The 14758-nt window shown below is 42.9% G+C and overlaps 1 protein-coding gene across 1 annotated transcript; it reads left to right on the top strand.

Moving 5' to 3' along the window:
• Positions 1–11282: 11282 nt before the first annotated feature.
• LOC130127707 (C1q-related factor-like) lies at positions 11283–14218 on the top strand. Its single transcript, XM_056297425.1, has 2 exons — positions 11283–11954; positions 14039–14218. The coding sequence occupies exons 1-2, from the start codon at positions 11301–11303 to the stop codon at positions 14216–14218; spliced, it is 834 nt and encodes a 277-aa protein (XP_056153400.1). The 5' UTR covers positions 11283–11300.
• Positions 14219–14758: the final 540 nt, after the last annotated feature.

Genomic DNA, 14758 nt, shown 5'->3' with positions numbered 1-14758 from the left:
TGCCCACAATCGGTCTTGTTATCCTGATCTTGAGTCAGTACATGGGTGTGCAAAGCTGTCATTTACAAATTGCGCAAAGTACTTGGGCGCTGGGTTGTATATGGTTGATATAAAAAGCCTACACACCCCTGTAAAAATGGCAGGTTTTCGTGATGTAAAAAGATGAAACCAAGCTATCTCATGTCAGAACTTTGTTCAGTTTTTTTTAATTTCAACCTATAAAAATAAAGTGAAAAACATAAACATATTAGGGGAAAAAACAATAAAAATGAAAAACGTACAATAACCTGGTTGCATAAGTGTGCACACCCCTAAACTAATATTTTGTTGATTGACCCACCTTTTGATTTTATTACAGCACTCAGTGTTTTGGGTAAGTCTGTCAGCTTGGCACATCTTGACTTGGCAATATTTTCCCGCTCTTCCTTGCAAAAACGTTGTCGATCCGTCAGATAGCAAGGGCACCTCCTGTACACAGCCCTCTTCAGGTCACCCCACAGATTCTCTATTGGATTCAGGTCTGGGCTCTGGCTGGTTCATTCAAAAACCATGATCTTCTTCTGGTGAAACCATTGCTTTGTTGATTTGGATCTTATGCTTTGGGTCACTGCTAAAAGGTGGAATTCCTCTTCATCTTCAGCTTTCTAGCAGATGCCTGAAGGTTTTGCACCAGAATCTACTGGTATTTTGGAGCTTTCCTTGATTCCCTCCACCTTGACTAAAACCCCAGTTCTGGCTTAAGTAAAGCAGCCCCAAAGCCTGATGCTGCCACCACCATGCTTCACTGTGGGTGTGGTGTTGTTTTGGTGATATACTGTGTTGTTTTTGTGCCAAACTTAAAGTTCAACCTTGGTCTCATCAGACCATAAGACATACATCCTTGTGTATATATCTGAAGATTGTTGTGTTGTAGTGTTGTTATTCTATGTTAAGTGCACATAGAGCCTTGCAACTGGAGTCAAATTCCATGTATATGCATGGCCAATAAACGTGATTCTGACTGATTTTTGGTTCTGGGAGACTGGATATATCTTTTCGCATCTTTTTATGTTTTTTTTTTGTTGTTTGCGAAAATGCCTCCGTCTTGCCACCCTACCCATAGCCCAGATACATGAATACAGGAGATTGTTGTCCCATATAGGGAGCAACCAGTACTTGGCAGAAATTCCTGCAGCTCCTTTAACGTTGCTGTAAGCCTTCTGGCAGCCTTCGTGACTAGTTTTTCCCTTCTCTTCTCTTCAATTTTGGACGGACGTCCTGTTTTTGTCAATGTCACTGTTGTGCCATATTTTCTCCACTTGCTGATGATTGTCTGTTCCATGGTATACCCAATGCCTTGGAAATTCTTTTGTACCCCTTTCCTGATCGACACCTTTCAACAATAAGATCCTGTTCATGCTCTGTAAGCTCTTTGTGGACCATGGCTTTTGCAGCTGGATGCAACCAAGGAGATGTCGGGAAAATCCTGCAGGAACGGTTGAACTTTATTTGGGCTTAATCACAGTCACTTTAATTGATGGCATGCGTGTATTAACTACTATTTAACATGAGTTTGAATGCGATTGGTGAATTCGGAACACAGCCACGCCCCCAATTATAAGAGGGTGTGCACACTTATGCAACCGAGTTATTGTAAGTTTTGTATTTTTCTTTCTTTTTTCTTTCTTAAAATGTTTCTGATTGCATTTTACTTTATTTTTAAAGATTGCGATTTCAAAAATAAAGTGGAAAAAGTTATGACATGATTTATCTTGGGTTTTTTTTTTACATCGCGAAAAACCTGCCATCTTAACAGGGGTGTATAGATGTTTTATATCCGCTGTGTGTGTGTATGTATGTATATGTGTGTATGTGTGTGTGTGTATGTGTGTATATATATATATACACTACCGCTCAAAAGTTTGGGATCACCCAAACAATTTTGTGTTTTCCATGAAAAGTCACACTTATTCACCACCATATGTTGTGAAATGAATAGAAAATAGAGTCAAGACATTGACAAGGTTAGAAATAATGATTTGTATTTGAAATAAGATTTTTTTTACATCAAACTTTGCTTTCGTCAAAGAATCCTCCATTTGCAGCAATTACAGCATTGCAGACCTTTGGCATTCTTGCTGTTAATTTGTTGAGGTAATCTGGAGAAATTGCACCCCACGCTTCCAGAAGCAGCTCCCACAAGTTGGATTGGTTGGATGGGCACTTCTTGCGTACCATACGGTCAAGCTGCTCCCACAACAGCTCAATGGGGTTCAGATCTGGTGACTGCGCTGGCCACTCCATTACCGATAGAATACCAGCTGCCTGCTTCTGCTCTAAATAGTTCTTGCACAATTTGGAGGTGTGTTTAGGGTCATTGTCCTGTTGTAGGATGAAATTGGCTCCAATCAAGCGCTGTCCACTGGGTATGGCATGGCGTTGCAAAATGGAGTGATAGCCTTCCTTATTCAGAATCCCTTTTACCCTGTACAAATCTCCCACCTTACCAGCACCAAAGCAACCCCAGACCATCACATTACCTCCACCATGCTTAACAGATGGCGTCAGGCATTCTTCCAGCATCTTTTCATTTGTTCTGCGTCTCACAAACGTTCTTCTTTGTGATCCAAACACCTCAAACTTGGATTCATCCGTCCACAACACTTTTTTCCAGTCTTCCTCTGTCCAATGTCTGTGTTCTTTTGCCCATCTTAATCTTTTTCTTTTATTGGTCAGTCTCAGATATGGCTTTTTCTTTGCCACTCTGCCCTGAAGCCCAGAATCCCGCAGCCGCCTCTTCACTGTAGATGTTGACACTGGTGTTTTGCGGGTACTATTTAATGAAGATGCCAGTTGGGGACCTGTGAGGCGTCTGTTTCTCAAACTAGAGACTCTAATGTACTTATCTTCTTGCTCAGTTGTGCAACGCGGCCTCCCACTTCTTTTTCTACTCTGGTTAGAGCCTGTTTGTGCTGTCCTCTGAAGGGAGTAGTACACACCGGTGTAGGAAATCTTCAATTTCTTAGCAATTTCTCGCATGGAATAGCCTTCATTTCTAAGAACAAGAATAGACTGTCGAGTTTCAGATGAAAGTTCTCTTTTTCTGGCCATTTTGAGCGTTTAATTGACCCCACAAATGTGATGCTCCAGAAACTCAATCTGCTCAAAGGAAGGTCAGTTTTGTAGCTTCTGTAACGAGCTAAACTGTTTTCAGATGTGTGAACATGATTGCACAAGGGTTTTCTAATCATCAATTAGCCTTCTGAGCCAATGAGCAAACACATTGTACCATTAGAACACTGGAGTGATAGTTGCTTGAAATGGGCCTCTATACACCTATGTAGATATTGCACCAAAAACCAGACATTTGCAGCTAGAATAGTCATTTACCACATTAGCAATGTATAGAGTGTATTTCTTTAAAGTTAAGACTAGTTTAAAGTTATCTTCATTGAACAGTACAGTGCTTTTCCTTCAAAAATATGGACATTTCAATGTGATCCCAAACTTTTGAACGGTAGTGTATATATGTCAATAGCTGCCATACTATAAAGTCAAGAATTGATTATGCGCTCTACAATTAATTATATCTTTAGACAGGTTTGACCAATGAGCACATACTTGGACTTTATGCAACAGATTAATCTTCCTTGGGGTTTGAACCAGGCACACTCCTTAATTAAAAGAACAAAACATCCAATTAAATTGTCCACTTCGAGCCATGCTGCATTGGCATCAGATTCATTCAGGGCCGGGGTCTTGCTGACTACCAGCCAGAGGACAGAAATGTTCTATGCTGGCAGCAAAGTGGAAACCTTCCTGCCCACTCCTCTAGTCATCTCTGTTAGGCCGTGACAGTGGCATTGAGTCAGCCACCACTGGCTCTTCTCTATCCCTGTGTCTCATCAGTCCCTCCGACGATGACAGAATGGTCCCTTACTGCTCCTACAGCCACAGAAAACATTTATATGCATCTGTATTTTATATATGCTGGAGTCAAGGACTCTACAATATTCCATTCAGTGTGACAGGATTCTCACAGTTTTGCAGTGGGTTTTCTATTTTAATGCTTCTTCGGTGTCCTTGGGACACGCAGTCAACTTGGGTGCATGTAAAAAAAAAACAAAGTTTGCAGCTGACGCATATATCACACACAGTACTCTTTCTACACAAGAGTGGCAGAGAAATGACATTTTGGTTAGCACAGCTATATCAAATTCCCGTTTTTGGTGGCTGTTGGAGCATGCCATTCTGATAAGAGCAAAGAAAGAAACCCGTTTGGGGGTATGCTAGCTTTCGATATGTAGAGGTCACAGTATTCAGCTAATGGACAGCACACAGCCAAAATAACAGGCTGGGTTGTGTGCCACTTCCAGCAAAGAGATGTTTTCACTAGCAAATCCGACAGTTTTGCACCTCAGGGAAGCACAACAACCAAAATCAACCAGAAGTTAACTTATTTCTTTAAAAAAAAAAAAACCCATAATCATTGCATCCTGATGTCCTGCACCATCCTAAAGGCACATTAATTAATTAATTAACTAACTAACTAATTAAACATATCGGCAGAGGGGGGGGAGCAGCGACCACCCGGATACAATTGAGGAGAAAAAAAGGGGGGGTCTAGGCTTTATCAAATGAGGTTGAATAATCTTTCGGTAAACATGTTCTGTGACCTTTATCTGCCATGTGTGCTTGCTGGCCGCACCTTCACTTTCTCTTCAAACCCACTGCTAAATGCCCTCATCTGCACTGAGGTGATTGCAATTAGAAATGCAATCAGATAAGAGGGCTGTGCATGTATGCATGCATTCACTGAATGTATTTGTATGTATGTATGTATGTATGTATGTATGTATGTATGTATGTATGTATGTATGTATGTATGTATGTATGTATTATATACATATGTTTCTTTATTCTTGCTGTTTTATATATGTGTGTATGTATGTATTTGCATGTATATAATACATACATGCAGTGTTCTGTATGTATGTATGTTGAAACCCACATGAAAGTGAAAGGGACTTTAATTGTGAATTAGGGGAAACCCAATTACAAAGATAGCTTTGCAGGTGAATCCTAAAATTGTCACATAAACAGCAAATTTCACAGCTACTGCAAATTTAGTAAGAGGGAAAAGTTACGAGATTGCGGCGATATGGTATTGACTGAAAATAACATTCTACTATCAAACAGGATCCTCATAGATCTTCATTGGCCTACCTTTGAAATAATAGTATTGAAGCAATTTCTGATGTCTCCCAGGTGTGGTAGCATCTTGGCACCCTCTAATTGCCAGTAGCTTTTGATCAGAGATGAGTCCAGTGAGGTGTTTCAGATTTTGTGTGAGTCAGTGTGTTCACTGTCCAATGTAATTTTCAGAAAGTCATCTTTTATTCTAGGTGGTAAAATTTTGGCTATCTATGCGTAAACATATCTTGTGTTCTTCCATCAAGTTTATATTTTATGTCTGTTTAGTGTTTGTTCTCAGATGTTGCTTACAACGCAAATCTGCATGTTTCCAGGCATTGAAACTCAAATCTCCCTCAGCTCACCGAATGCTGTGGTACATTCACATGTCCATTCACATCAAACCTAACTTGAGCAGACCAATCACTTGCAGATCTATTGTTTAATTTCTAAAACCACAATGATGTTGTCCACGATCCTCACACCTCCTCAACCGTCACAAGTCAGAGGTTTCAGCTGAACCCTTGGGTGACATTGTGCACTTGACAGCAAGTCTTGATCTCATGTTGTTATGGGACATGAACAACATTACAGCTGGCAAATCAGTTAGCTCAAACCGGCCACCTGACACTAGCATAGCTTTATAATTGCAGCGTTACGACTGAGTTTGAATGAGGTTGTACATTACAATAAATAAAGTGATTTAAATTATGAGCTAATTCATTATTTATATTGTGGAGTTATAATGCAGTCATGGACTCTGTGTACCCACCTACTGCAGGATGAGGTTATGGAAAGCCCGAGCCGGTTCAAGGAAGGGTCAAAATGTCTGGGTTTCTTTAAATGTCGTAACTGGTTTACAGGTTTACACTACGCCGGATCTACCATATGGGCAACCTAAGCATGTGCCCAGGGACTCCTACGCATAAAAGGGCCCTCCACGATGGGAGGGGAAAAAATATGTTTTTTGTTTTAGATATATAGAGATATATAACATAAAGCTTCACCCATTCTCTTGATAATTCTCCAATCAGAATGAAATAAAAGTTGTTTCTGTAGAATGACGAGCGGTCAGACACGGGAGAACGTTTAACAAGTTTATTGATTGGAACAACAGAACTCCGGCAGACCGACTGCTGACGTACTTCCTGTCAGTAGTAGGCGGTTAGCTTAGTTAGTACGGTGGCTGTTACATGTCAAACATGTATCGGAACAAATACAATGTTCAACAGTTTCCAAGAAAATTAAGTCTCATGACTGATTATTACGGCTGGGCAAGTGGTGACCGGTGAGCAAGCGGCAATACACTGACTGTATAGATTGACTAACGGTCAAGGTTGATGGGGAAAGAGAGCCGGCGGCTTCCATTGCACAGATTCAAGATCAGTTTTTCTTAAACCAAATCAGGGTTAAAAACTGGAATGAATTTTTACCTGACCCACTATCAGTTAGGTTGTATCAGTGAGAGGCGTGCGGGAAAACTTGCCAAGCAGCAGAAAATGGACGGCGTTAACCAAAAGCCCCGCGGGGCCGCCAAAAGGAAGGAAAAGGAAGTGAAAGAAGCGGCCACAATAAGAAATGTCCCACTAATACGTACGTAGTTTTCTTGTTTTTGTTTATGTTTGGTTTTTTTTTTGTTTTTTCAAAAAAGCTGAAGAAATAAGAGGGCATTCCGATGGAGGATGTCGAGCTAGTGCGTAGTAAAGATAGCTTGTAAGCGTCTACCATCGGTTGCAGCAGCTAGCTAGCAACGAAAACGTTAGCCTAGAAGTCTTTAGCTCCAGCAGCGACACACTGCCTCTGCTATGGGTACAACAAGATAGGGAAAACGAATCTGTAGTCTTGATAAAAAACAAAATAAAAAAGATAGGGAAAACGACGAAAAACCAGGAGAAGAAACGGACAAAGATGGGGACGACCAAACGGTGGAAAGTAACGTTACTTCAAGCTCATTTGCAGTGGCAGGATTTTGAGGACTTGGTCACAGAGATTGCAAAGAAAAGTCGAGAAAGAAAAACGTCTAAAGGTAAGAACCATTTGATTATGTTGTTTGTGCACTGAGCAGTATTATCTGTTGTGACTGTGTTGCTGTATATTTTGTGGATGAGTTTATTTGATATGCTGTTTGCATAACGTGTATTGCATCACTGTGGTGTGATGCTGCTATATTGTTTTAGAGTCAGTTTGTCAAGTTCATTATATGTTGGTTTTTGCAGTTCTGTGTGAGGTTGCCTAGCTCACTTGGTAAGCCTTATTTTGAAAGCTGCATTCAGCTGTGCTGTGTGATTACCTTAGGATGGCACCGTTGTAAGCTTGTTCCTAGTCAGTCACATTTTGATGTGTCAGTAGTAACTGGTGTGCTGTCTGCTTGGGTGGTTTTCCATGAACACAAATATTGTCATAGTCTAGAGCCAGACACTGCCTTGGGATGATTTAATCCATTGTTTCTTTGTCTTGTGATTTGTGAGTGAAATGGCAGTACTTCGTCTGTTGAACTGTATAGGCATACCTGCTCAGCTGGACTGGTTATTCAACCTTTGACCAGTAGATGTGCGTGATTGTGGTCTGATGGATTTGACATGCCAACTTGACTGGAAGCTCAAGTAATTAAGGTGGGGTTTAATGGCTGGGGCGGGGCGTAGTGTGTGCGTGGGTGGTGGGGGGGTATGAGCTTCAGTGCCCAGGGGCCCCTGGGGGTACTAATCCAGCCTTGGGTTTACACTGTTGACACTTGTATTTAGGGCGTCCGGGTAGCATAGCGGTCTATTCCGTCGCCGACCAACACGGGGATTGCCGTTTCGAATCCCCTTATTACTTCCGGCTTCTGCGGGTGGGAAGCCGGATGTGGGTATGTGTCCTGGTCGCTGCACTAGCGCCTCCTCTGGTCGGTCGGGGCGTCTGTTCGCGTGTGTGTGTGTGTGTGTGTGGGGGGGGGGTAGGGTAGTGTGATCCTCCCACGCGCTACGTCCTGGCGAAACTCCTCACTGTCAGGTGAAAAGAAGTGGCTGGCAACTCCACATGTATCGGAGGAGGCATGTGGTAGTCTGCAGCCCTCTCCGGGGAGGAGCAGCGACCGGGACGGCTCAGAGAGCGGGGTGATTGGCCAGGTAAAATTGGGGGGGAAAAATCGGGGGGGGGGTGTTGTATTTCTATTTTCCCTCACTTGATCTCATCTCCTTCGAGTCGACATAATCAATTAATCTTAATGCCTTAAAATTAGCAAGGCAATTGTACATTGGGGAAAAAAGTTTGTAATAAATGTGTAAATCACCAACTGAATGAGTTTGATGCACAACTGGGTGCATCAATGCAATGCAAAATTATAATACGACCATGAACCAATAGAGGCATCAGTTCGATCTATAAAGGAATCAACTGGTATGAACCATGAAAATATTTTGAACCATGTAAACGGTGTAAACGAAATAATGTCTTTCACTGATAACATCCAGTAATCTCTGTTTCAGTTTGCATGCAAACATGATCAGTAGGAGATGGGCTCATTTCTAATTGAACTAATAAACTATAAATCCATTTTTAGTGATGTTTATGAGTCCTGCAAAGCATTTATTTTAGTAAGCTTCTGGACAAAATAAGAAGTGGACATATTCTAACTACAGCTCACCATCCTACAGGAAACATCTACTGTATGCCATCTATACCCTACCAATCCACAACATCCTTATAAAATCATCAGCGGAAATACTCACAGGAAGTTTTGTGCTGGAATAAACCACAGTTGATGGGGATGTCTCCATATGAACAATCTAAAAAATGGGGATGTTGTATTTCTATTTTCCCTCACTTGATCTCATCTCCTTCGAGTCGACATAATCAATTAATCTTAATGCCTTAAAATTAGCAAGGCAATTGTACATTGGGAAAAAAAGTTTGTAATAAATGTGTAAATCACCAACTGAATGAGTTTGATGCACAACTGGGTGCATCAATGCAATGCAAAATTATAATACGACCATGAACCAATAGAGGCATCAGTTCGATCTATAAAGGAATCAACTGGTATGAACCATGAAAATATTTTGAACCATGTAAACGTTGTAAACGAAATAATGTCTTTCACTGATAACATCCAGTAATCTCTGTTTCAGTTTGCATGCAAACATGATCAGTAGGAGATGGGCTCATTTCTAATTGAACTAATAAACTATAAATCCATTTTTAGTGACGTTTATGAGTCCTGCAAAGCATTTATTTTAGTAAGCTTCTGGACAAAATAAGAAGTGGACATATTCTAACTACAGCTCACCATCCTACAGGAAACATCTACTGTATGCCATCTATACCCTACCCATCCACAACATCCTTATAAAATCATCAGCGGAAATACTCACAGGAAGTTTTGTGCTGGAATAAACCACAGTTGATGGGGATGTCTCCATATGAACAATCTAAAAAATTCCCCCCTTTGACAAATCTCCGGAGAGCACTTTCACTAAACGTATTGAATACACGTCAATTTCTGCACTTAAGGTTTACCATCAAAAGGCGCAATTCAGATAGAGAGCGCTGCCAGAGGTGTGTGACTCAGTACGTCTGTCATGCCCAGAGACAACAGCAGCATCAAAAACATGAAAACGTGGTGAGAACTTCATGCTCTCATCACAAGTTTACGTTGCTCGGGGGCCGTCCAACGAAGCTAGATGTGTGTACGGGTGACTCAGATGTGACCTTGGTTGGTTTGATGGGCGCTTTGTTCATTAGACAGTCTTGGTGGGTGTAACAGTTTCTTATCAAGTAGTTATATACCATAAATAAGTGTAAATATTGAGAATTGTAGGGGTAGCTGACAGTGGCGAGAATATCAAACGTTTAATTACGACTAGGTAAAGAATAGTCCTGTCAGAGTCCCTTTAGTTTTAGTATTTGAAACAGGTTTTTGTCTTTAGTCTTAAACATTTCTGTGGAAAATGCAATGCAGCACTTATAGCTAACAATTTGGATGGACAGAAAGGACATCCAGTTCATTACCACATGGGCAGGTGTCTTGAAAATCCGAACTGTCCCTTTAATGCAACATTTTGAAGGTCACAGCTCGACTGGCCACAGATACTATCTGGAGCGTTTCCAATTTACAACCCACCACCAACTACTCATGTATACATGGACACGCATGCATTATACATGCAACTCATGTATGCATGGACACACACACACACACACACTAACAGAAGCTGATATGGATAAATGGATAAATATGCACATCGTGACCGTGGCCAAAACAAGTATAGCTAGTATCAGTGCAACATATGACGACATTTCATTGATCCCATTTTCTATTTACCATGGCCTGCTGACAGTTAGATAGCCCTTATCTGGTGACCAGTTTTTCCATGATACAAAATAAGAAGTCTGCTTTAAGAAGTCTTGAATAAATTACAGGAAAATAATGCCAACTGCTTTGGTATGCATACAGGCAATTATTCGGTAGATAACTTAAGGAGCTGATATGTTTCTAGAAAGGAGACTTTCTAAAGGTTTGATAAAGGTCCCTTTTATTCCAATAAGTCCCCACTCAGCTCACCCCCCCCCCGTCTCTATCTCAGGTGACAGCCAACGACCCGCCAAACAAACAAATCAACACCAAGAGGAATCCCTTGGTTATCTTCTTTTCTTTCTCTCTTTTTTTCCTCTATCTTCCCTCGCTTTTCACAGTCTGCCAGGAGGAAAGTGCCCCCCCCCATCCCTGACTCATTTGGTTAGTGTGTGTGTGCATGTTGCTCACTCTCCCCTCCCCTCGCTTTTCTTTTTTTCCACTTAAGCTTTCTTACCCCTTCCCTCCGCTTCTTATTCTTACTCTCCTCCTCTCTCTCTCTCTCTTGCTCTCTCTCGCTCTCTCTCTCCTTTTGATCACTTTCATCCCTTCCTCTTGCTCCCTCTCTGTGACTCCCGTACGGCTCTATCACTCATTCACTCACTCGCAGGCGTACGAGCTCTCCCCCTGTGCCATCTCTGGGGATCCTCGCTGTGTCCGTGTTTCGCCAGGTGGACGTGGTGCCTCACTCCCAGCAGTCACCATTTCCACCCCGGAGAGCTCCACACTGGCAGCGCAGCCCCTTCCCCGGCTGAGCATTGGGCGGAAGACCCTGGTGGCAGCCGCTGTGGGGGTGATGCTGGTCCTGGTCCTGGTGGTTCTCATCCCTGTGCTGGTCAGCTCCGTGGGCACTGGTGGCGGCACAGATGACAGCGCTGGCCACTACGAAATGCTGGGCACCTGCCGCATGGTGTGTGACCCCTTCCCTAGCGTGGGAACAGCAGGCACGAGCACGCAAATTGGCATGGACACTGCCACCACGGGCCTCCAGCTTGACAACGAGGCAGATGCACTGGGCGACCACAGCGTTGGCCCGCCGCTGCCCACCTACAGTGCTCACGGACCACAGGGCAGACCAGGACGTCCAGGAAAGCCCGGACCCCCGGGACAACCCGGAGAGCCAGGACCCCCGGGACCCAAGGGACCACCAGGTGATGGTGTGGATCTAGTCAGGTCAGGAGTGATGGGTGTCGGCGGAAAAGGGGCAGTTAGCACCACCATCTACAACACCACTCCTCGGGTGGCGTTTTATGCTGGGCTGCGAAACCCTCAAGAAGGTTATGATATCCTGCGGTTTGATGATGTGGTGACTAATATTGGTGATAACTATGAAGGTGCCACTGGCAAGTTCACCTGCAAGATCCCTGGCACCTACTTCTTCATCTACAACGTACTGATGAGGGGAGGAGATGGCACCAGCATGTGGGCTGACCTGATTAAGAATGGCTTGGTGGGTGACAGGTTTATTTTTCTTTTCTTTTGCTACTTTATTCATGACATTTCTTCATCAAAAAAGTCAGTGGTTTGATTTAATGCTTTTATTTACTTAAGATACAACTGCTACCATCACAAATACTTTAAAACTAGCCATTTGCTTATACTGTGAGTTATGAACATGTCAGCCTCTTATGATGCCTGGGCTTGGATGAACATACACATCAAAATGCTCAGGGAACAGCGCAACCAGTGTGCCGGCAGTCTAAATTGAGTATTCATGCATTCACGTGTGTCGTGATTTTCAGTCTGCCTTGATCTGGTGTTACAGTCTCCTATAATGACAATGCATAGTGGCAAGCTGCCGCCTTGTATATCTTTGCGTATTACACATCCAGTGATGTACACCATGAGGTGAGTACAAACAGTGCTGCGCTATCTCAACTCTGCACACATCAAAACACAGCCTGGGGGTACTGTCCAGTTCAAAGCTGGCCCTTTTTGAAATACAATGTAATTTACCAAACCATGATGTGCTGGTAAGAGTTATCGGACTACCTGTCAGAACCAAGCCTTTTAATATCGCAATATTAGCCATATTCATGGTTAATCATCTCATGTGCTTTATGCCCTGGGTGTTGGCACTGATCAAACACCATGTAAATCTGAGCCTAGACATTTCCCTTCAAGCATTTAAGCCAGGCTCTGATGAATGATTTTAAAGCGTGATCACTTCTGTTACTTTTGCTGTGTATAAGTATGGATTACCAGTGCAAAGTTATTTGACATCTTCATCATTTCTCTTTCATGAAGCAGGATACCTCAGTTACTGTTGATAAGGGTGCCAATCAGTCTCTGCATAGTGACAGACTACATTTTATTGTGAGGCAACCGGACCTCCGAAAAACCTGCAATATGATAATTCTACTAATTAATAATTCTAGTTTGCTGGCAATAATGGAGGGTGAGAGCTGTGAGGGACAGAAGGGTGAAATGGGTGAGGCTCTGCTGTCCTCTTGTTTCTGACATCCATCATCATGCTGTCATCTGTGGCTGAACCTCTCCTTTCAGACCCTGCGGCCCCTGTGACATGCAGTGCAGCACTTGGTTTGCACTAATTAGAAACTCCATGCCGCCATCTTGGTTTTCACTTTGTTAGGAACCTGTCACCCCGTTATGGTTCAAGTCGGGGATTAGGCCCTTATAACTCGACTTGTGAAATCACAGCGTGGCAGCCAACCTGGCAACCCGTAGCACTGCATATTAGTTCAAGCTTAGAGAGGATAGGGTTATGTGACCTTTAGTTGTCTAGCTGTCTCAGTGTGACATGACATCCTTCCCCAACTCAAGTATTGCTTTTTCTTTTTACCAATTCTGATGTGTGAAAAAGGGTTTGGCTCTCTACTACAGATATAGCAGTGCTCCGATTTTTTTTTTTAACGTAATTAGCCACTGTCGACCAAGTGATGCCTTCACATCAGGGACACATGGGACATGGGATTTTCAGTGCTTCACTGTGAGATGTGTGAAGTTAAGAGTCGACCACCAAAAGAAGTATGCACTTCTTTCCCTCCTAAGAGGCCGACTGACTCAGGGATAGCCTTTAAAGCTGAGTCACAGGCTTTATTCACCACGAACAAAAAACAAGATATTTGCTGCAGGGGACACACTTTTCACAAACATTTTGGTGTCTCGAATTCTTATCCTGTCCACCCCTCTTGCAGACATCTTATTTTTGGTCCATACATGCATTGCAAATAAGTTTGGTCACTGGCCACAGCCAAGGGAGTGTGTAAGTGAATCAACGGGATGTTTGTTTGAATCAAAAATAAGTATTTGCATCACTGACTCTATCTTATTTAATCATGTCATTCCTTGATATCTTTTGTGCCAAACTGCCAATGGCATTTTGGACTTAGTTCATGACATACCCAACTACTATGGTCTCTTTGTGCACCGTCTCAGCGTCCCTTTATTCGGTATTTCTCACCTTTTTGATTTCCTTTCTCTTGATTGCACTCTGTCTCTGTCTCTCTCTCTCTGTCTCTCTCGCTCTCTCTCTCCTTCCCTCCCCCTCATTTTCTCTCTGTCTTATTCCAGGTCAGGGCCAGTGCCATTGCCCAGGACCAGGACCAGAGTTATGACTATGCCAGCAACAGTGTCATCCTTCATTTGGATGCAGGGGATGAGGTCTTCATCAAATTGGACGGGGGCAAGGCCCACGGGGGCAACAGCAATAAATATAGCACCTTCTCAGGGTTCATTCTCTATGCCGACTGAGGACTGGACTGGACAGGGGCTCAGTGGTGAGAGGTCATCACCAAAAGACGTTCACTCCCTGTCTTTCACTTGGCATTGGCAGTTAGGTTGATGTCGCCCCTAGCCATTGATCCTCAGTCAGATATTTTTTTAGCATACCTCCGTCGTTTAATGTTGGGTAAGACCAGGGATCTGTGCTTGTTGGTAACGGTCTACTTCTAGCTGATGCCATTCCTCTCCATCCATACTTTCATTGTGATGCAGGGTGCCTGTGCTACTCTTGTGAAGGACGCAGCCAGCGTAAGGAATGACAACGTGTCAGTCTGAGGTGCAGCAACAGCTCTGACAAAGCAGAAGACCTTCGGTGTCATTTTTGAGCTGTCGTTTCAAATTCGAGTCTGGAAATCCACAGTCACACAGCTACATCTTACGGTTGTTAACATGCTATGTTTATTTAAGACAATCTTTTGTCTGGTAGGTAAAATGTCGTGCTTCAACGCTAGGGGGAAAAATATATATATATTTTGCCACAAGCAACGGTCATTTGTCAAGTATTGGCCC

Source organism: Lampris incognitus, chromosome 17, assembly GCF_029633865.1.
Source record: "Lampris incognitus isolate fLamInc1 chromosome 17, fLamInc1.hap2, whole genome shotgun sequence".
NCBI classification, from domain to species: Eukaryota; Metazoa; Chordata; class Actinopteri; order Lampriformes; family Lampridae; genus Lampris; species Lampris incognitus.
The sequence above is the reverse complement of the archived record's forward strand: the minus strand, read 5'-3'. Positions and strand labels throughout refer to the sequence as shown.